The 24,643-nt window shown below is 36.2% G+C and overlaps 1 protein-coding gene across 1 annotated transcript in view; it reads left to right on the forward strand.

The window, feature by feature from the left end:
* Nucleotides 1-24,643, forward strand: part of LRRC9 (leucine rich repeat containing 9) — a 147,163-nt gene that overhangs the window by 13,223 nt on the left and 109,297 nt on the right. The window contains exons 7-12 of the mRNA XM_043986519.1: nt 3,511-3,693; nt 8,951-9,106; nt 16,089-16,282; nt 17,235-17,366; nt 22,813-22,989; nt 23,169-23,286. Coding sequence (XP_043842454.1) covers nt 3,511-3,693; nt 8,951-9,106; nt 16,089-16,282; nt 17,235-17,366; nt 22,813-22,989; nt 23,169-23,286 — 960 coding nt within the window. The remainder of the gene's footprint in view (nt 1-3,510; nt 3,694-8,950; nt 9,107-16,088; nt 16,283-17,234; nt 17,367-22,812; nt 22,990-23,168; nt 23,287-24,643) is intronic.

A 24,643-nucleotide genomic window follows, 5' to 3' on the forward strand; every position in this document is an offset into this window, starting at 1 on the left:
AAGGTAATATAACACAGCCTGCTTTCAAGTAGCTTACTGTCTAATGGGGGTAAATACACATACAGAAATAACAGTGCTACAAGAGGAAGTTAGAGAAGCACAAAAAAGAATAATAGGCATAAAGCCAGTAGATATTTAAAGAGGTGACACCGAAATTGGTCCTTGAAGGGAAACCCTAGCATGAGAACAAAGGCAAAGGCTCAAAGCCCAGGGAGGCCAGTATTATATCAAGAAACACAAGGATACTTCAGTTTGGTTGAAAGATAAGAGTCTGTGAAGATGGGTAATATGAGAATAGGCTATAAAAGTAAGTTGGTGCCATACTATGGAAGTCCTTGAATGCCAGGACCAGGAATGAATAGATTTTATTTTTAGGAAGCAGGGAACTATTGAAAGTTATTCACTTAGGCATTACTGTAAAAGATAGGGCAAAAGGCAGGAGAAAGGAAGACTGGTTGAGAAGCTGTCATTGTAATCTGTTGGAAAGAGAAATAGACCTGAGCATGGGGTAGTTGCAGTGGAAATTAAGAAGTTACAAATATGAGTGATATTGTGGAGATGGCAGTTGTTTGGATGTAGTGAATAAGAGAGAAGGAAGAGGAAAAGATGACTTCAAAATCATGAAGCAATGTGGTGGGTGCTGCTCTCAACAGAAACTGAAGTGTTAGGGAGGTCAGGTTTGTTGAGGAGACAATGTATTTTGGTTTGAGAAATGTTGAATTTAGAGTGCTAGTGAGACATTCAGGTGCAGATATCCAGCAGACAGTTGATAATACCGAAAGTCTCAGTAAAATTTGGAGGTACATATACGGTTATCTGCCCAGGAGTAATAATTGAAGCCATCAAAGTGGATGAGATCATCAATTGTAGAGAGAAGGGTCTAAGAACAGTAAACACTATCTTTTCTAGCAGATTGCCCTCTCTGTCATCCCCACTCTCTCGCTTATCTTCAATCTTTCCTTGTCTACTGGCTACTTCTTTGCTAGCTACAAACATGCCCATGTCTTCTCCTTCCTCAAAAAATACCCTCAATCCATCCTCCTAGCTATCATCCTGTATTTTCTCTCTTTCCCAGGTAAACTCCTTGAGAAGGCCACCTACAATATCTGCCTCCACTTTTCTCTCTATCTCTTCTTAAGTCCCTACAGACTGGATTTGAACTTCATAATTCACCTGAAACTACCATTTCCAGAGTTAACAGTGGTCTTTTAATCGTCAATTCTAATGACCTTTTTTTCATTCTGTATCCTTCTTGTATTGATCACCCTCTTCTCCTTGATTTCTCTCTAGGTTTTCATGACACTACTTTATACTAGTTCTGTTCCTACTTATCTAGTCACTCCTTTTTAGTGTCCTTTGCTAGATCTTTGTCTTGGTCACGCCCACTAAATATGGGTGTTGCCAGAATTCTGCTCCTGGGTCTTCTCTTCTCCCTCTAAACTATTTCACTTGGCAATCTCATCATCTGCATGGATTTAATTATCATCTCTCAAATTGTCATTCTCAAATCTACTTATCCAGCCCTAACCTCTCTCTTGACTTCTATTCTCATACCTCTAGCTGCCTATTAGACATCTCAGTGTCCAGTAGTCAAGATGTCCAATAGACAGCTTAAACTCAAGTGTCCAATTGAACCCTTCATCTTTTCACCCAAACCTTTCTCTATTCTGAACTTCCCCATGAAGATAACTGACTTTCTCATAGTCACATAGCTGGTTTATTTACTTCCAGCTTCAAGAGAAGGCTGGGTGAAATAAGAGGCAACAAAAACAGTCAAATTGAAGTAAAAAGAGGTCATCTTAGAAGAGATTTTTGAATGATAAAAAATTATAGGAATTGAATTTGTGATTGGGTGAATTTGAAGAGAAGCAAGGAGAAAAGGTGTCAGAAGAAAGCATTCTAAGAGGAAGAAAATTAAGGAAATGAAAGACCTTAGTAAAAAAGAGTTTAGTAAAGTAAGGGAAAGGAAGTTGAATGCTTCTGTTGCTGTCAAGATGCTAGTAAGATGGGGAAAAAAAAGAACAACTCCTTTTGAAGGTGAAGATCCTCTGCCCCTCCCCCCTGCAGTGACCAGAATAGTTTTTTAGGGAACTTTATAGAAAAAAACAGAGGACTTAAGAATTTCATTTGTAGCAAGGATTTCAATGAGGGAAAAATTTTGCAATGACTTACATAGAGTATATGATGCTTTTATTTATGCCATGGCCAAATGGTTTCTACTCAGAGCATTAGTTATTAATCTTAGTCTCCAGTATAGAAAAGAAACTTAAGAGATGTTGTTTCACTCTCCAGTTTATCAAGAGGGCAATGTTCGTTTAAAAATGGAAGAAGGGCTTCAGTGGAAAAACAAAGGATAAAAACGATGTGTGTTTCCCCCATTAGATTGTAAGCTTGTTGAGGCCAGTGAGTATTTTTGCCTCTTTTTGTATCTCCAGAGCTTATCACAGTGCCTGGCACATAGTAGGATCTTAATAAATGTTTATTGATTGATTCATTGGTAATTAACTCATTTGATCCTCAACAATTTTGAAGGGTGGGTACTATTGTAAAATTGTAAAATCCCCATTTTAGAAACAAAGAAACTGAAACAAACAGAGGTTAAGTGCCTTACCCAGGATCACACTGCTAGTGAGCATGTTAGGCAGGATTTAAATGCAAGTCTTCCTTACTCCAAGTTCAAAATTATACCATCTAGCTCCCTTATTGGCTTTTTGTTTTAACTTTTACTTATCTCTGATTTTTTTTTTATTTCTACTCTTGTACTTTTTTATGTAGGTATCAATTTCTTTTTTGTTCATACAATTGTTTGATAAAATTTTCCCACCAGCACATAGCACAGTTCTTAATTCTTATAGACTGACAAAAGGACTGCTTTATCAACATCTCAGAAATTTTGGTACATTTTCTCATTGTTATAATTTTTAAAATATAGTGACCACTTCTATGACTGTTTTACTGTCTCACTCATTAGTATTAAATCCTTTAGTTTCCTTTTAAAATCTGAGTCCTTTGTTACATTTCCTTCATGGATTACTATTTATTGCCTCTCCTGTGCTGAAAGTGTTTAATGCTTCCATATTTATTTATTTTTAGTTCATTTTACTATCGATAGTTTTTGTAAAGTGATGAAGAACAAATATACTTCTTAAAATTCCCTATAAGTAATTGCCAATGCTCTTGTCATACTTATTTTTGCTAATATATTGTTCTGATATTTATTTTTTCTTGTTTATCTTTCTGTTAGATTTTTGGGCATGAATTCCCTAACGTTTATTGACTCTAGGTATTTCCTATAATACAATTAGGTTTTTCTAGAGAAATACAGGTAGCTAAACTGTTATTTGAATATATGATTATATATTTAAATTATATTGAACATATTACATATATTTAGCATGTATGATTATGCTGCATTACTGTAAAAGATGTAGCCTTTTTGTATGTTCAAATGCCTTCTTTGGGAAAAGAGAATGACTATTGATTAATGCTTTGTTATTGCCATTGTTTTAGGAACTCACTCAGCTAACCAAGTTACCTCGTTTAAAGGATTTGAGTCTGAATGATCCTCAGTATAAGCCTAATCCAGTTTGTCTGCTGTGTCATTATTCTACACATGTGCTATATCATTTACCATGTCTTCAAAGACTTGACACATTTGATGTATCACCAAAGCAGATCAAAGAATTGGCTGATGTAAGTATATGCAAAAATATAACTAAGATATTTGTGTAAGTAATTTCCATCTCATGGTTGTATATCCACAATATGCATTGAAGAATATTACTACTTATATGGCTAATTTAGACCCATTTCTGTGGAATTAGAATTTTGTAATTTTCTAGACTTTTGCCAAAAGGTGGGGGGGTGACCTGAATATTTTGAATAATCTTTTAATTCTCTATTTCATTTTGGCAACTTTAAACCAACCTATTTGTGATGAAGCACCTACTCTATTCAACATTAAGTCCTTCAGCTGATAAAGAATTGATTTCCCTTTTTGTAACTTCTTCATAATGAGGTCTTAAACTCATTGACAAACACCTTTTCTGGTGTTCACAGTGTGTTCCACCAGTTGGATCTCTGGATTACATGGTATGTCTTTTGTCAAATTAGGTTACAGTTTCTTTTTTTAATTGTTGATTAGCATAGACTTAAAGATAGAGACTATACCTGTGATTTCATTGGTATAAAGAACTACGAATGTAACACCTTTTCTACAACTTAGAATCTTAGTTGCCTAGAGCCTTGAGAAGTTAAGCTACTGCCTGGATCACACAGTAATGTGTCAGAGATAGGCCTTGAATTCAAGTCTTTCTGGCTTCAAGACTAGCTCTCTATGCCATACTTCCTGTCTAATTAGCATAGGGATAACCATGAAATTCATTATGTGACTTCTGGACTGGATGTTTTCTCTAGCCTTTGCAACTTCTCAAAACATTTCTGAAATAACAATTATTCATAAGGGGCAAATTAGTTATAGCAGTCCCCACAGGCTAAGATACCATGAACCTTAGCAAGTTAACACCCTGATGAATTAACTGAAGAAAAAATGAAAGCTTAATCTTTAAAGGTCATTCAGTACTTTTTCCTCCACGTAAGAAATAATTCATTATAAACAAGTTGGATTCACATTATGAAGGAATGGTGGTTCAACATTGCTATAACAGTCAACATACTTAATCATGTTAAAAACAAAAACATCCCAAACCACATGATTATCTCAAGAGATATAGAAAAATGGGGCAGCTAGGTGGCGCAGTGGATAGAGCACCGACCCTGGATTTAGGAGGACCTGAGTTCAAATCCGGCCTCAGACACTTAACACTTACTAGCTGTGTGACCCTGGCAAGTCACTTAACCCCAATTGCCTAACTAAAAAAAAAAAAAAAGAGAGAGATATAGAAAAAGCCTTTGACAAAATACATCACTCATTTATGCTAAAAGCCCTACAAGGCATATCATAAACAAGCAAGCATCAAATGCATTGAGGCTGTACTAAAAGCTGAAAAGTAAATTTCTAGTTAATAAAGTAAATATAGTAATAAAGCAAAGATAGCCACTCTCCCTGGTATTATTTATTAATAATTCTAGAAATGCTCACAATAAGATGAAAAAGAAATAAAAGGCATAAAGATAAAAAGAAGAGGAAACATCCCAGTTTACTTATGATTTTTTATTTAGAAAACCAATTTAGTTAGTCTTTTCAAAGAACCAGCTTTTCATTCCCCCCCCCCCCATTCCTTATTTGTATAGATTATTGGTTTGGTGGATTTTTTTGCTGGGGTGGGAGGTTTCCAGTTTATTTATCCACTACTTTTTTTTTTTTTTTTGGTGGGGCAGTGAGGGTTAAGTGACTTCCCACCATTCATCACCTTCACTCCTACATATTTAGTGCTAAACTAAGGTGGAGAAAATCACACGACTGTTCTGACTGCATCCACTACTAGTTAATGTTACATAATCTCAACTGGGCCTTCACTGCTACTAAGCAGTCCTACTATACCTCCCTTATCAACTCAATATCCCACTCTCCACAGTGGCTCTCCCAAAATTTTTCATCTCTCCTCAAACCTTCCATGGCTCCCCTTCCCTCCACACTCTCAGATGAAAACCTTGCTTCATATTTTATAGAAAAAAATCGAAGACATTTGCTTTGAAATTCCTCTTCTCCCCTCTTCCTCATCTCCTTCATCCTGTGGATGAAGTAACCTTACTCCTTGCCAAGACATAACACCTCTACTTGTTCAAGCAGTCCCATCTCTACAAACTGTTGTCTTATATCTCTTTTGCCCTTTGTAGCTAAACTTTTCTAAAAGGCCATCTACAGTAGGTACCTCTACTTTTCCTCCTGTCATTCCCTTCTTAACCCCTTCCAGTCTAGCTTCCAACCTTATCATTCCATTGGTCTCTCCAAAGTTCCTAAGGATCTGTTAGTTGATAAATCCAGTGCTTTTCTTAGTTCTCAATTTTCTTGACCTCTCTGCAGCCTTTGACACTGTTGATCATTCTTTCCTCGATACTCTTGTCTCTAGGTTTTCAGGACATTACTCTCCTGGTTCTTCTTCTACCTACCTGACTACTCCTTTTCTGTCTCTTTTGCTGCATCCTTCTCCAAATTGTGGCCTGGACCCTCTTCTTCCTCTATACTACTGCACTTGGTGATCTCATCAGCTCCCATGGATTTAATTACCATCTCTATGTTTATGATTCTGAAATTTATCTATCTTGTCCTAACCTTACTGCTGCCCTCCAATTTTGCCTCTCTAGCTGCCTTTCACACATCTCAGACTTCATGTCCAGTAAGCATCATAAACTCAACATGTCCAAAACTGAACTCATTATGTTTTTCCTTAAACTGCTCCCCTTTCTTCTCCCCAACATATACCTTCCCTATTACTGTAGAGGGAAACACCATCCTCCCAGTCCCTCAGGCTCACAACTTAGGAGTTGTCTTGGACTCCTCACTATCTCTCTCCCCTTGTATCCAAGCTGTTGCCAAGGACTGTTGATTTCGCTTTTGCCACATCTCTCCAACAAGCCACTTCTCTCCTCTGACACTGCCCTCAATGCCTCACACCTTGATTACTACAATGGCCTGCTGGTAAGTCTGCCCTCAAGACTCTCCCCACTCTGATCCATCCTCCATTCAACCACTAAAGTGACTCTCCTAAACAGCAAATCTGATCATATTATCTCTCTACTCATTAAACTCCAGTGGCTCCCTCATTGCATGCAGGATCAAATACAGAATTCTCTGCTTGGCATTCAAAGCCTTCTATGACCTAGCCCCCTCCTACCTTTCCAGTCTTCTTACACCTTATTCCTTGAAATATACTCCTCTATCCAATGACTCTGACCTAATGGATGTTTCATAAACAAGATCACCCATCTCTTGGCTCTGGGTCCTTTCTTTAGCTGTCCCCTATGCTTGAAATATTCTCTCTCTGTTCTGATTACTGACCTCCCTGGTTTCTTTTAAGTCCCAACTAAGATCCTGCCTTCTACAAGGAGCCTTCTTCAACCCTTTTTAATTCTGGTGCTTTTTCTCTATTAATTATCTCCTATGTATCCTGTATATAGCTTGCTTTGTATGTATTTATTTGCATGTGGTCTCCCTCATAAGATGTAAGCTCCTTGAGGGCAAGACTTATCTTTTGCCTTTTTTTTTTTTGTATTACTGGCAGTTAGCACAGTTGCTGGCATATAGTAGGTGCTATTTTAATAAATGTTTATTTACTGATTGGCATTCATATCAGTAGCCAGATAGGGAATTTCATTTTTATGATGATGTCTCATGCTATGTCCAGTGCTTCCCAGCTCTCTTCTAAAAGAAAGTATTCATGTTAAAGAAATATATGGGGTTTCTGAGGAATATGAAGGTGTTTGGCCTCTTTCATTTTATAATTCTCAACCATATTTTCCAATATGCTTTTCTTTCTTTCTTTCTTTTTTTGGTGAGGCAATTGGGGTTAAATGACTTGCCCAAGGTCACACAGCTAGTAAGTGTTAAGTGTCTGAGGCTGGATTTGAACTCAGGTCCTCCTGACTCCAGGGCCAGTACTCTATCTACTGTGCCATGTAGCTGCCCCCTATATGCTTTTCACTATTCTGCCTAATACCATTCTTCAAATGGAAATCATTAAAGATTTTAAGGTATATTTTGACTTTGGTTTGGAGAATCTTGACAATTTCTTTATAAAATTTATTTACAAAAAAAAAAAAAAAAAGAATTTCTTTACTTCTTAACTCACTGCACCAAAGGTCATATAAGCCATAGTTATCTCAATATTTTTTTGCTTGTGCCCATCATGAACATTTTGAGGAAAGATGATCAAATGTCCCATGAAATGGAGTTTCTTGTTGTCCTTGGGGGTTCAATGAAATACACTTAGTCAACAAAAATTTATGAAACAATTATTGTTCTAGGCACTAGGAATTCTATCAATTCCTTTATTTCCTTTTCAAGGAAAATTTTTAAGCCACCTTTCCATTTTTCAACAACTTCCTTGTGTCTATTTTGTCACAGGGGAAATGGGTGGTATGGGGGTCCTTAGTTATTCCTCTTTAAAAAATTATACCGTCAGGGGCAGCTAGGTGGCATAGTAGATAAAGCACAAGCCCTGAATTCAGAAGGACCTGAGTTCAAATCCGGCCTCAGACACTTGACTCTTACTAGCTGTGTGACCCTGGGCAAGTTACAAGTTACCTCATTGCCCTGCAAAAAAGAAAAGAAAAGAAAAGAATTACACCCTCTTGCACACAAATTCAGTTAGAAAATAATCTTTTATTTAAGTGCTAGAGAAAGGAGACATTGTTTCAAGGGGAGATAGGTTCCAGAGACATGGCTGTCTAAGATACCTACCTCCTTGAATAGCAGAAAAGCAAAAGCTTTAATAGATGGTAGATGGAGTGAACACCTGCAGGTGGAATGACCCTTATTGGGGGCGGGTTGGGAGAAGTTGGGTAAGGGACAGTTGTTCTGATATCTGGAGCTATCTCTGTCCCCTTGGTGATGACCAGGCAGCAGCCATGCCTAATGGACTTATCTCCCTTACTTCTCAAGGTGTGTTAGTCCTTGACTTTAGTTGGCCATTTTAAACTTTAATAGTCCCAAATTCCTGACCCTATAACATTTTAATTTCTGTTTTAGCAAGACTATACATTTTCTTCCTAAAATGTAGCATATGAAAGTGAACATAGTATTGGAAATAACTATCACTTCTTTTGACAACTATCGTAACCATTACCATTTTCAGAAAATAATATGGGCTACGGTCTTTTTTTTAACTATTTAGTACATATACTTTGGAGTAATTGTGTAGAACATGTTATTGAAAGTGTCTCTGACCACAAGAGTTAAGTTTAATCAATATAACTATATATTTTTTTAAATTATAATTTTGTTCATTGTCTTATTCAAAATTTTATTTGCTTTTCTTCTCATTTCCAGACTACAGCAATGAAAAAAATAATGTATTATACTATGCGTATAAAAACTGTTCACAGGAACCTTAATGAGGAACTTGAGAAGTTGAATGAAAGGAAATGCAAATTGCAGAAATTGCCAGAAGAACGTATAAAATTACTTAGCTTCATTATAAAAAATGTGAGTTTTAATATATGAATATATTTGTTTGGGAAAATGCCAAAAACATTAACACTGCAAATTTTTTTTCTTTTTTTTAATTGAGTAACATGCAAAATTTTATTTTAGGCTGTAATAAAACAACTTATGCATTATATATCTAGACTATTATATAGGTTTATAAGACACCATTGGAAAAATAGTCACCTTAAAGCAGAGATGTCAAACTCATGCTATGGTGGCTTTTACAACTCCTGAAAACAGTCAAACTATGGTTAAAAATGGAACTAGGAGTGGGGCCAACTAGGTGGCACAGTGGATAAAGCACTGACCCTGGATTCAGGAGGACCTGAGTTCAAATTTGGCCTCAGACATTTGACACTTACTAGCTGTGTGACCCTGGAAAAGTAACTTAACTCTCATTGCCCAGCTCCCCCCCCCCAAATGTAACTGGGAAATGCTTTTCATTATAAATAAAAATAAAGTAAAACATAGATAATCTTAATTTATGTTTTTCTAAGTTAGTGTGCATCTTGCAGAGATAAGTTTTTAATTGAATTTTTGTACCACTATCTCAAAACACAAGTCTGACTATGACTTTCAAGAATCTTCAATGAGTCCTTGCTGACTCTAGGATAAAACATAATATCCTCAGCCTGTCATTTAAAGGACTTCACAATGTGTCTCAGTCTACCTTTCCATATCCGTTTCCCATTATTCCCTATTGTGTATTTTATGTTTTAGTCAAATTGGACTACTAATAGTTCCCATAATTCAGGATTTCATCCCCAGACCCTGTGTTTTTGCCTCATCTGTCACTCATAACAGGAATGTAAATGCAAAGTAATTTTTCTCACCTCAGTTCTTTAGAATCTTTAACTTGCTTCAAGGCTTAGATCATATGCTACCTCCCATGGGAAGCTTTTCTTGATCTCCCTGGTTTGTACTCTTGTGCTCCTCAGATGAATGAGTTTATCCTAATTTGTTTACATTGTGCATCATCTAGTAGAATGTAAGTTCCTTGAGGGAACAACTACTTCTTTTTTTATATATATACCTAGATGCATGCACATTTTACACATGGGCATTTTAAAGATCTGAATTTATTTGAATTTCCTCAGCAGTGTTCTAGTTCTAGGTCCCAGACCTTAAATTCCATTCTGTGCCTAATGATTTATGGTAAACAAAAAAATCAGGTTTATTTACAAGACAGATTAAAAAAAAGTTATAACTAAACATGAGTCTGTTAGTATAATTATATAAATCTATAACATCTCAGTTATATTTCTGCAGCATTTTTAATGGAAACTAAGCAGGTTATGTGCATATATTTCGTAGTTACAGTGCTAAAATATTCCCTTGTTGTTGCAATTAGAATATAAAATAAGGAAAACATTTTAAATCAAACCACAACTTTTTCATTGTATTTTATGGTGCTTTTTCTGTAAGTGTATGTTGGATTGGCTTGTTTTAAGATTCTTAAAAGGTAGAATCTGATCATTTGAAATTTAACACCTTCTGTTTTAAATATGAATTAGGGATCAGATGTTTATACTTGACCATAGGATCAGAGTTTTTGAAGTATTTTTATAATTTGTCTAATCTAATTAAACATTTGAAGTCAGAGCTCTAGATGTATTGTGTGTATATGTATGTGTATACATATATGTGTATATGTACACACACACACACACACACACACATATATACACACACACTCATTTTTTTATGTTAGTAAGCCACAGACTCAACAAATATATTTCTGGTCACTCATTGGTGGTTTACAGGCATACTTACAGACTTTAACATCAATGTGAAGGACGACAATATGATAGTGGCTCACATTTAAATAAGCACTTTAAGGTTTATAAAGCTCTTTACAAACTAATGTCATATATGAACTTCACAACAACCTTTTGAGTTAGGTGCTATTATTATTTTCATTTTGCAGATGAGTGAACTGAGACTCAGAGAGGTCAACTGATTTAGCCAGTATCATACAAGAGCATAGTTGAGGGCATCTGGCTGCACAGTGGATAGAGCACTGGGCCTGGATCAGGAAGGCCTCTCTTAGTCTCGGTTTCCTTCACTGTAAAATGAGAATAATAATAGCACCTACCTCAAAGGGTTTTTGTGAGATAATATTTGTGAAAAGCACTTGACATAGTGACTGACACATCATAGGTACTAGTTAAATGCTTATTCCATCCCTTTCCTCCTTCCCTCATACAACTATATCTAAGGCAGGTTGCAAAAACAGGTCATCTTGACTCAGCCAAAAGCTCTATATGCTTTGCAAAACTGACTCCCACACTAAATTAGTTCTCTATAAATAGTTATGCACAGGGGGCGGAGCCAAAATGGCAGAGGAAAGACAATAAAAGGACAGGGCTCCTGATACAATCACCCCAAAAATAGCAATAAAAGAACCCTTGGGGCAGAAAAACACAAAAATACGGGCTGAGAATTTTCTCCAGCTATAGATAGATTTCAGGGGGCCGTGCTGGGCCACGAATAAAGCCTAACTCTGTAATCGGGCCGACGCACCAGACACCTGCCGAAGGAATTTGCCCCAGTGCCTCTGAATTGGCTGCAGCACCAGAGTCTTTTGGAACAGCACGCGATCTGGTTGAACGGCGGGGTGTGTGTGGGGGGAATGAGGGTTGAGTGACTTAGTGACTTGCCCAAGGTCACACAGCTGGTGGGTGTCGGTGTCTGGCCGGATTTGAGCTCAGGTCCTCCTGAGTCCAGAGCAGGTGCTTTGTCCACTGTGCCACCTAGCTGCCCCGGTGTCATAACTAATGTTAATTACCTTTACTCTTTTTTTTTTTTTTTTTAGTGAGGCAATTGGGGTTAAGTGACTTGCCCAGGGTCACACAGCTAGTAAGTGTCAAGTGTCTGAGGCCGGATTTGAACTCAGGTATTCCTGAATCCAGGGCTGGTGCTCTATCCACTGCACCACCTAGCTGCCCCAACCTTTACTCTTAAAACTCAGGAAAAGGCAAAACAGTCTTTTTGCTGGCATATTACAATAGTCATAGATTCATTTATTTATTGAATGCCTGCTCTTTTAAAATTAACTTAATAATAACAGCTTTAAGGACTGCAAAGTGTTTTATGTATGTTAACTTATGATTCTTATAATAATGCTTTGAAAATTAAAACACCTCTGAGGTATCACCTCAACCCTATCAGAGTGGCAAATATAATAAAAAAGGAAAATACTGGCTACTGGAGGGGATGTGGGAAAACTGGGACATTAATCTACTGTTGGTGGAATTGTGAACTGATCCAACAATTCTAGAGAGCAATTTGGAACCCAAAGGGCTATAGATCTGTGCATATCCTTTGATCCTGCAATACCACTGTTAGGTTTATATTCCAAAGACATCCCCCAAAAGAGAAAAAGACCTATTTGTACAAAAATATTTATAGCAGTTCTTTTTGTGGTGGCTAAGAATCGGCAAAGGAATGCCCATCAATTGGAAAATGGAAAAACAAGTTATGGCATATGATGGTGACGGAATATTATTGTGCTATAAGAAGTGACAAGTAGGAGGGGGCGGGCAACTAGGTGGTGCAGTGGATAGGGCGCCAGCCTTGGATTCAGGAGGACCTGAGTTCGGATCCGACCTCGGACACTTGACACTCATTGGCTGTGTGACCCCGGGCAAGTCACTTGACCCTCATTGCCCCACAAAAAAAAAAAGAAAGAAACAAAGAAATGACAAATAGGATGATTTCAGAAGGGCTTACCAAGATCTTTATGAACTGATGTATAAAGAAGTGAGCAGAACCAAGGGAACATTGTGCACAGAGACAGCAATATTGTTTGATGAAGAACTGTGAATGGCTTAATTATTCTCAGAAATAAAATGATCCAAGACAATCCCAAAGAACTAATGATAAAGCATACTATCTACCTCCAAAGAAATAACTAGTATTGATTGAACACAGACTGAAGTATGCTATTTTTCACTTTCTTTAATTGTTTTCTTTTATTCAAGTTTTCTTGCACAAAATGACTAATATGGTAATGTTTTATATAATTGCACATGTATAACCCATATCTGATTGCTTACTGTCTCTGGGAGTGGGGAAGGCAGGGAGGAAAGATGGCATAAAATTTGGAACTCAAAACTATAGATAAATTTCTCAATGACATCAGTAAAAAAATTTAATTGATGTTAATTAGCTAAATTAAACTGGGGTGCTAATGGCAGTTAACATTGCAAAGAACACATCAGAATGGGGCTTAAGCTGATAACATTAGAAAGACTTCGACCCCTCAGGGGTACCCCTAGAAGTTTGATTGGGAGAGGTAGCTAGCCATGCTCTTAGGCCTCAAATTGTTAGTATAAACATGATTGATAGGGGACAGCTAGGTGGCACAGTGAATAGAGAACTGGCCCTGGATTCAGGAGGACCTGAGTTCAAATCCGGCCTCAGACACTTAACACTAGCTGTGTGACCCTGGGCAAGTCACTTAACCCCCAATTGCCTCACTAAAAAACAAAACAAAACAAACAAACCACCATGATTGAGGAGAGCTTAAAAAGGCTATAAAAAAATAAAGCTAGTATTTCCTCAAAAAAAAAATAGTTATGCAATACACATATCTTCTGCCCTTCCTCAAGAAGAAGCAGCCAAATCTCTGAGGAAAAAGATCCGTAGGTGCTATCAGGTGTGATATAATCCAGTAAGGTCAAAGAAGGAAGACATGAGTAATAGTGACTGTGGGGAATTGAGGCAGCAATTGGTTAACCTAAAAACAACAGAGACTGTTATTATCTTGGGACATTTATTCAGAAAGTGACAGAAAACCTCCCATTATCAAATTTGATGACTGTGAGAGGCCGCTGTGGTGATTCATGCATGCACAAAACTTTTTCTAAAGTTTATAGAGCTTTGGGGGCAGCTAAGTAGAACAGTGGATAAAACACCGGCCCTGGATTCAGGAGGACCTGAGTTCAAATTTGGCTTCAGACACTTGACACTTACTAGCTGTTTGACCCTAGACAAGTCACTTAACCCTTATTGCCCCACAAAAAAAAGGGAAAAAAGTTTATAGAGCTTTGAGCAATAAATTGAAGACTAAAGGGACACACAAGTGGTATTTTCATCACTAGCCAGTCAGATAGATACAAGGGAATCCAAAAAGGAAGGTAGATTTGGGGAGTGAACCAGTGGTTAGCAAAATTATCTTAGGGTAAGATTTAGATTTATGAACGGCAGTTAAAATATAGGAGTTATTGACCCTTATTTAGGTATGTAATGTCCCTAACAAAGGCAGATAAAAGTATATTTACTTTAAAATTTAATCAAAAGGGATTTAGCGTGAAAAAGAAAGGGGAACAGAGAAAACTCTACGTATAGCAACCAAACATGCCATACAATGTGACTGCACTGTAAGAAGAAATCAGTAATGTGTAAGCTACTTGGGACAAGCAGTAATTTTGACACAAATCTAGCTTACTCCACTGGCCAGAAATATTCAGTATCTCTCTTACCCATTTCAAAATTATGCCTGTAGGCTACTCTTCCAGATTTATCTTATTTTACCCCTGTGTAAACTCTATGTTTCAAACAAACTGATCCACTGGCTTCGCATCCCATGTACAGCCTCTCTGCCTTTGCATAGATTATCCCCTATGCCTGGAATGCTCACTCTCCTTACTGTTTCATCTCAGAATACTTTTTCCAAGTCTCAACTCAGGGGCCATATCCTATAGGATATCTTTCCTGATTCCTCAATTATTATTTCCTTTTCTTTATCAAATTATCTTATATTTACTTATCAGTTTTACATGGTGTAGCCCCTAGTAGAATTCATTTGACCTGAAGATAAAAACTATTTTTTATTTCTTTCTTTGTACCTCTTACATTGTATTACATTGCTTTGCCCAGAGCAGATATTTAACACTAGAAGTACCAGGTGTTTTAATTGATAGAAAATGTTTATTTTGAAATAAAAATATTCATTCTATCTCAAAGAATTGTTTAGTCCCTACCATATTAATAAATATTTGTTGAATTGAATTTAATTGAATGCTGATGTTGTAGAAGTGGTCAAGTCAGGTGAATAGGACTATGAGTATTAACTGAGGAAATTCACCCATGCTATAAAAGAGGACCTATATGTTGTTTTTTATGCTGGAGAAAACATTCCCAAATTGAAGCATTCTTATTTCCAAGACAACCGTGGCAGCAAGAGGCCCCTCGCATTATTTCCACACTCACTATACTCACTTTGCATTATCTTAATTTTTCCTTTGTAATACTGTTATTTTATTATATAACTTTTCTCTTGCCAAATAAATTGAGGGTGATAACAATGTCTACCATTTCTTTTTTGTCCACATGGTAGATGCTAAAATGCTTTTGACTGTTATAATTATAAAGCCAAAATCAAACTTTTGGCATGATTTCATGTCAGAGTTCACATTTAACTAAAATTTTTTATCAAAACTTTTAAGACATCCATGATTTTATCAGGACCAACAGTTTTTCCCTGATGACATAACCTTTAAGAACATTCTCCACACCACTGAAAATTAGTAGTCCAGATAATGCACTAGATTTTTATTGGACTAAATCAAAATAGATAATTGAAGTATATATTTTAATTCAGTACTTTGAAGTATCTAAGATGTGGCAATGTGGGTGATCTTTCTATTAAAATGGGTTCAAGTCTTTCTTCCCTTAGTGCATACAAGCTTTATGAGTTATTATGACCAACAAAAATCATCATCTGGTAGCTGTTTTTCTAGTGATGGACCTCTCTAAATGCAGGTTGATCCTCATACAACAAACACACCGACTGTTTGTTTCACTGACATACTTGAGAAGTGTAGGAGATCCACATACCATGATGAACCTTGAATAGGACTTTAGTGTATATTTTAATGAATTGAAAAATCTTATTCTGTTAAAATTTAATATCCATCATGCAAATATTGGCTTTGTTATATTTTACTTTTAAATGGCATGTTGTTTCCAACAGCTAGAATGGGAATTAGAAGAACTACGACTACGTGGGAAAATGCACAATGAAAAATCTCATCATGGTAAAAAGTCTCACTATGACAAATCCAACAATGAAATTTCTACTGAAGAATCAAATTTTGAAAAGAAATACTTCGAAAAACGAAATGCTCTCAATGAAAGGGTAGCATTCTGGAATAAAAAATTAGATGAGTATGTTTGTTGAACTATATACATATATACAGATGCAACATTTTAAAAACATAACATTATACTAAAATGTCAATTGTTATAATATGTAGATCAGAAATTGAAATCAGGTCTGTGTCTTTAGGAATAGAAAGTATTTCCAGTATAGTATCATTAAACATAGATATGCATGGTTAGTACTTAACATTGAGGATAGTGGAATCTACCCTCATTGGTCATACCTTCCCTTTTCCTACTGCCCATTGTGGGTACCAGAACCACAAGAAAGAGGAGGAAAGGTACCCTGCCAGGCTTTAGGATTCTAATGCAAATGAGGTGACTAAGAAACATTAGAAATGCCACTGGTGCCAAAATTGCCTTTAATTTTTGAATTCACATTAGGTCAGTTTCAGAATCATTTGGTTAGTCTGATGACAGATACTCAGATTTATTTATTTAAATTTCTATCATCTGTTTTGTATTGTGCATATAGATATATCGATACTGTATGTGTGTTTTTCTGGATGAACAGCGTATTGTGTTTACCATTTGTTTAGGTTTAATTTAGCAATAGTTGTTTAGACATAAACGTTGATCAACAATACAGCAGAAACATAAGGTATACAAAATTTTGCTAAGAATCAGACCTTATTCTTATTTATTTCCTAAGTAGGAAACCATGTGAAAATATTAGCTATTCAGTCTACAGAGAGTTTCTGATGCTGCTGTGTTACAAAATTAGCAATACTTACAGTGGTCACTTTAATTACTAAAGATAGAACTTTAAAAATTTTTAATATATGCCAAATTTTAGAACCAAACTATTTTTATTTATAGCTTCTTTATTCATTAAAAGGGTTTATAGTTTAAGCTATGCAAATCACAAAAGACACATTTTAAATTCTTAAACTTATGAAAATACTGTGGTAAAGTAGTTCGTTCATTACAGTACCTTTATGTATTTTTTCTTCACTAGAATTGAAATACTTTATCAGAATGAAGTCAAACGAAAGAAGAAAAAACATGGTTTACTAGTACCATTTTTGTTCATTGAATTGGAAACAGTGGGGAATATCCAGTTTGAAGAAGGCACACCATCACATGACTGGTAAAAGTGTTTGAAATTTAATTTTGTATTCATAAATTATTTTTTTACTACTCAAATCTCAAATAAACATGAATATTCTATAATTTTAATTGAAAAGATCTGATGTATCTAAGTGTCAGTGCCAGGGGCAACAGTAGGTCATAGCACAAAAAGTAAATTGCCCAGAAAAGGCTGGGAGTGGAGTAGAAAGTTGGTATGAGAGTAGACCAGCCCACAGAAATACTTGGGAGCCCACAATCAAAACAGAACTAGGTCAGGGCAGCTAGGTGGCGCAGTGGATAAAGCACTGGCCTTGGATTCAGGAGGACCTGAGTTCAAATCTAGCCTCAGACACTTGACACTTACTAGCTGTGTGACCCTGGGCAAGTCACTTAACCCTCATTGCCCAGCAAAAAAAAAAAAAAAAAAACAGAACTAGGTGGATAGTGAGGATGCATATAGATATTGTAGGTAAAAGTTTGCATTGAAATTAGTCAGGGAGGTGGTCAAGAACCAGGAAGAAGAGTAACAGTAATAAAGGGCAAAGCAGAACAAAAATTGAGACACTGTATATTGAATAATACTCAGAGCATATGTATTCATAAAAATATATGCACAGATAGCTAGAATCCAGTAGGTATTTATGGTTTAAATTAAATTCTTTCTAATTCCCATGTAAGTGATGAAAAACTCTTGAAAAATACCTGGAATTGTCTGATTTTCATCTATATTCAGTGTGTGTACATACATACACATAATTAGTACCAACTTTTCTTTTACCTGATATAAAATGAGCTCTTAAAAAGCTGAAAGAAAATTATGTAAAAGTAAAATGACTAAGATATATTTAGATAATTGTGGTAGCCCATTTGTAATTTTTTGAATAGCTTTAATGTATGTTGGTAAGTATTAACAAATATATGTTTTTTTTTAAAAATATATGAATAAACATGACACTTTACTAGGAAGAAAACCAAATGTAAATCAGCAGTTTCAAGTACTATTTTCAGTTTTAGTGTAGTTTTAGTATGGCTTCCTCTGCTGTTTCTTTCCATTTATGTTGAGATAATTTAAAAAATTCTTTAGATTACTATGTGTGCATAATTTGTAGTTGTAGTTTAATTTAAATACTTATTTTTCAAGAACATAGAGCAGCTGAATCTAGTTAGAACCCCAAATACAAAAAATACCCAAAGTTCTTTCTACCAAAGTCACCTTTGCATAATTCAAAAAAAAGAGACTTATTTATACAAAATTATTCATAGCAGCTCTTTTTGTGGTGGCTAAGAATTGGAAGTCAAAGGCATGCCCATCAATTGGGGAATGGCTAAACAAGCAGTAATATATGATGGTGATGGAATAACATTGTGCTATAAGAAATGGCAAGCAGGAACATTTAAGAAAGGCCTGAAAAGACTTATATGAAGTGATATATAATGAAGTGAGCAAATGCACAGTGACAGCCATATTGTTTGATGAAGAACTGTGAATAACTTAACTATTCTCAACACTGCAATGATTCAAGAAAATCCCAAAGGATTAATGATGAAGCACACTATCCACTTCCAAAGAAAAAACTGATATTGATTGAACACAGACCAAAGCATGCTATTTTTTATTTTCTTTCATTTTTTTTCTTGTATGCAAGTTTTCATATACAAAATTACTAATATGGTAATGATTTAAATAATTGCATATGTATAACCTTTATCTGATTGCCTGAGGGAGGGGCAAAGAGAGTGAGGGAAGGAGGGTTAGAATTTGGAAGCCACAACTTTAAATTAAAATGTTTATTACTCAAAAAATACTAAACACCAAAAAAAAAAGATATAACTTGAGGGGATCTAATGAAGATTTCTTAAGGATGGGAGAGACTCAGGCATATTTGAAGGTAGAAAGAAACAGTAGATAAGGAGAAGTTGAAAATTAGAGATTATAGTCTGCAGAAGATGGTACAGGGGTTGTCTTGGCAAAGAGAAGGGCCATCTTTAACTCTTCTTAGAGAAAATACTGTGTGTGTGTGTCTAACTTTGCATTGAAATGACTAGATATCAAGGTATTTGATTTGAAGGATCTTTTCAGATTCTTCATAGGATTTCTCTACTTCATTTTCTGAATCAAATTTTTTTATATAAATGGCAACTTTTTTCATAGTAGTCATTTCACTCACCATAATCATGAAACCTACACTGTGACATGACACTACCACATAATCTTTCTTGTTTTCTTTGGGTACAGTATGACACCCACTGTACCAAATCCTTCTTTTAGCTCTTTAATGAGAATCTGTGAGCCATCCTTGTATTTAACTGCAATTCTTTTATGTCTTCTGGTTTTGTTTGTTGCAAAAATATCAGTGTTGATGTGGTGTTATTCTTTTGCTGGGCGTTGGGCAAAAAACACATTTAGAGTACCAACAGTGTAATTAATGTTTGTATTGGCTCTAAAAACTGTGATCCTTGGCACTTTTTTCTGCCTCTCTGCTATTGCCACTGTGGAAGATGAAGGAAAACACATAGGCCTGAGTGGCATTTTAATTTTTCTTATTTGGGGAGTTTCCATGGCCAAAAGATTTATCACCTAGTGTCCATTCTGTTAGTGCTGAGCTTTTTCTTATTTAGAAAGACTGCCCATCACTATACCCACATACAAAGCCTTGCTGCTTGTTAGAACCTGCCAAAGCTTGTGTTGGCATAGTCTTCAAGAATTCAGGGCTGCCTCCACACTTATTTTTTTTAGTGAGGCTATTGGGGTTAAGTGACTTGCCCAGGGTCACACAGCTAGTAAGTGTTAAGTGTCTGAGGCTGGCTTTGAACTCAGGTACTCCTGACTTTAGGGCTGGTGCTCTATCCACTGCGCCACCTAGCTCCCCCTACCTCCACACTTATGATAAAGTAGTTGATCAGTACTTTTGTGAAGGCCATAATAGTACATTACATTCATGAGATGATCATGTAAGTCAGTGGGGTAATATGAGGAAAAGGGAGTCCTGGATTGGAATCATTTAAGCAAAGTTACAGTGAGATCAGTTAACGTGCCAAGGGCAGCTCTTGGTAATCTGTTGTTTAATAGTGGTGATAACTTCATTTATACAGACTTTCAACTTGGCTTTCAAAGACCTCCACATGCTAACTCCAACCTACCTTTCCAGATGATCTCTTTTACATTCAAGTCTACTTATTGTTCCATGATTTTTGATTTTCCATCTCCTGCCTTTACATAGTCTGTCCCTTCTGGCTGGAATTCCCATTCTCCTATTCTCACCTCTTTCTATTAGAATCTTTAGCTTTCTTCAAGATATAATTTAGATGTCATCTACTTTGGAAGGCCATTCTTGATTCCTCTGGTTGATAACACTCTCTCCTCAAATTATCTTATATTTACTTAACTAGTTAATTCTTATACCTCATAGTAGAAAGTAAGTTTCTTGACAGAATATTTACAAAAATAAAACCTTTGTATTCTCAGAAATTAAAAGTGCCTTGCATATAGTAAATGCTTAATTAAGTATGCTGGCTGGATTGAATCGAGCCAAAATAAATTGGTGGGTTTCTGTGGCTTAAAAAAACAAACAAAAAAAAAACAACCAAAAAAACCCTTAGTGGCCAACAAAGGACACTGAGAAGTGATCAGACAAGTAGAATGAAAACCAAGAGACAGTGGTGTCCTGAAAACCTAGAGAGAAGAGAGCTTTGAGGAGAGAGTGAGCAATAATGCCAAAATCTGAGGAGAAGTCAAGAACAGAGAAAAAGTCATTGGTATCTAAGAGATCATTAGTAACTTTGAAGAGATCAGTGTCAGTGGAATGATGTCTGTAGTTTTTGCAGTCTTCCTTTTCCCTCTTGTTGAAACTACAACATTTTTTTGCCCATGTTCAATCTTCTGGACCCCTCCCCATTCTCCATGATTCCTCCAAGATTGTTGACATCATTTCTGCAAATTGTTTTGGTGTCCTGAGAGATAATTCATCAGAACCAGAGGACTCTAATTCATGTATAGAAACTAAATGTTTTATATTATCTCTTCATCTGTTTGAAGCTTTCAGTTTGCATGTAATCATGTTTATTTTGTCCTTCCCAGTTTGAAAATAATTTCCTTGACAGATTAAAATGGAAACAAAGGGGGTGGCTAGGTGGCGCAGTGGATAAAGCACCGGCCCTGGATTCAGGAGTTCTTGAGTTCAAATCCAGCCTCAGACACTTAACACTTACTAGCTGTGTGACCCTGGGCAAGTCACTTAACCCCATTGCCCTGTAAAAAAAAAAAAAAATTCAAATGGAAACAAAGAACTTACCAAGTAAATCACCTTTCTTACTGTTATCTGTCCAATGCTCTTGGCTCACCCCTATCTTGTTCTTCCTACTCAGGATATACATTAAAAGTCTTTTGTACTGCACTTAGCATTTTTCACAAGTTTCATTCAGTATATTTTTACTTTAGCCTTTAACTCAGCACTTAGCACAGTGCTTGACAAATGGTAAGCATTAGCAAATACTAGTTGATTGATTAACTAATCAGGTCAGAAAAACATTATTTATTCAGTGCAATGTAGAATACTAGGCACTGTTTATTAAAAGGTGGGACAACACAGTCCCTGCACTCAGAGAGCTTACAATCCTCATTCGTAAGGGTTTCATACATATCTTCCTTATTTTCTAGAAAACCGACCCTAATAGGCAAAATTTCTTTTAAAAATTGCAAATGAAGTATTATACTACAGTGAATAACAGTTAACTTGGTCTAGTGTCAGGGAGAATCGGTTGTTTTGTGACTTTAATGTATCTCACGTTGCATTATGGGTTGTCATTGTCTTAGGATAAGATGATATTTTCATATTTGCTCCTCAGAGGGCAATTACAGGATCTCACTGGTTTATTATTAAGTGATGCAGTAGATAGAGTGCTGGAACAGGAGTCAGAAAGACCTGAGTTCACATCCCACTTCAGATACTTACTGGCCATATGACCCTGGGCAAGTCACTTCACTTCTGTTTGCTTCAGCTTCCTCAGTTCTAAAATGGGGATCATAATAGTATTTACCTCTCAAAGTGATTGCGGGGATCAAATGAGATAATATTTGTAAGGTATTTAACTCAGTGCCTAGCACATAGTAAGCATTGTATAAATGCTAATTATTATTAAGATGTTGTCACATGTTGATGGTCCTAAGCAGCTGGGGATGGTCTGTGATCTGTGATCTAGTTTGTCTTACAGATTCTTGTCTGAGAAGAAACAAAACCATTACTTAAGAGAGATGGAGGATAGGATCTCAGGAGCAGAATGAGAGAATCAACCAATTTTCCATAAGGATGTCCAATTTTAAGTAAAATATAATGTTGTTTGACAGAACATTTCTCTAATTTGGAAAAAAGTAAAATAAATATTTCATGTAATTTTGTCCCTCAATATATTGGTAGAGGAAAATGTGCTATTTTCTTTAATTGTGCATATCTTGTATTTCCATATAGGTTTAATTGCTGCTATGAGTTAATTCTGTCACGGTTTTGTACCTGGGACTTCAGAGCATATGGTATCACAGGAGTAAAAATAAATCGCATTTTTAAAATGAACAATCGTATTCTGAGACTGAAATTTGAAGAAAAATTCCAAAAGTTTTTGGACAGTGAAGATACAAATGATTCCGAGTAAGAGGTTTAATCTTCCAAAGAATATTTTTGTCATAGTTGGATTTTGTTTTAAAGGAGCTAGGTTTTACAGATGGTAGATGAACACATACCATTTATTGGTTAATACTTTATTTTTGTTCCTTTTGAGTTTTTATTATATCAGTTCTAAACTTGTCTTTTTTCAAATTATTCTTAAGGAATTACCGAAAGATGATGGAATACCTTTTTTATATTTTTGATCCAGAAGTTCCCTTAAAGAAAAAACATCTGCTGCAAATACTTGAGAAAGGATTCAAAGAGATTGAAACAAACAGGGTAACTGAAAATATCAGTAGAATAGTTCTTTTGACCTGTTCTTTGGTTCTTGATCACACTTTAAGCATAATTCCTCTAGTCTCTCTCTTCTTTCTCTCTACTTATATCATCTTGTTAACTGCTGCTCTATGAAAATGTAATTGTCAGTTCACAAAAATTATACTTCCTTAGGAGATCATAATAAGTGAGTGTCAACCAAGCAGTTTATATGACTTCCTCTGCTCTCCCTTTTAATTTTTACTTGTAAAGGGCTATTTTAATAACTCATTGTTAAATGTTTAAAGAACACTACAATAATATCTCATTGTGGCATGGAAGTAACTGGGCTCTTCAAATTCATGACAAGGGAAGACAAGTTCTAGTGGTTTCTGCCCAGCTAGAAAGACTCTGAATACAGCCCTGGCAACAGCACTTCTGCTTTCCAAGTACTAGCCTTCCTAAATATAGAGGGCACAGTGAAGTATGGTAAAAATATCTCTGGATGTAAAGTCAGAGGACTGAGGAACAGAGCCCAGCTCTTCCATGGGTGACCATAGGCAATTCACAAAACACTTCTAGGCCTCAATTTCCTCTTCTTGAAAATGGAGATTGTTCTCTAGATTAGCTCTAAGTATCTTTCCAACTCAAAATCTTTGATTCCTAGAGAGGCTAATCACCAGTAGGCCGGCCTTGTTGTCCTGAGTCCTCTTCTCATCTTCTATTACTACTTCACTTCGTGGATTCATTAACTCCATTGGATTTAATTATTATCTTTGTGCTCATGACTCTCACATTTACTGATCCATTACTAACCTCTCTGTTGACCTCACTCTTGGCTCTCCAGCTGCCTATCAGATATCTCAAACTAGATGTTCAGTAGATATCTTGAACTCAACATGTCCAAAATTGAACTCACTATCTATCTCCTAAACTTACTCCTCCTCCTACCTTCCCTGTTACTGTAGAGAGCACTGCTATCCTTCCCATTTCCTAACCTGGCATCATCTTCAACTCAGTTATCTCTTACCCTCTATATCCAATCTATTGCCAAAGCCTATTTATTTCACCTTTGCAACATCTCTCAAATACACCCCCTTCTCTCCTCTGACACTGCCCCCACTCTGGTGTAAGCCATCATCTCCTCTTGCCTGGATTATTGCAACATCTTGCTGGTGGGTCTTCCTCCCTTAAATCTTTCCCCACTCCAATCCATCCTCCATTCAGCTACTAAAGTGATTTTCCTAAAACAGAAGTCTGACTATGTTACTACCCACCCCCCATACTCAATAAACTCTTTTGGTCCCCTTTCACCCCCAGGATCAAATACAAAAATCAGCTGTTTGACATTCAAAGTTCTTCATCACCACCACCAACACAC

Source organism: Dromiciops gliroides, chromosome 2 (assembly GCF_019393635.1).
Source record: "Dromiciops gliroides isolate mDroGli1 chromosome 2, mDroGli1.pri, whole genome shotgun sequence".
NCBI lineage: Eukaryota > Metazoa > Chordata > Mammalia > Microbiotheria > Microbiotheriidae > Dromiciops > Dromiciops gliroides.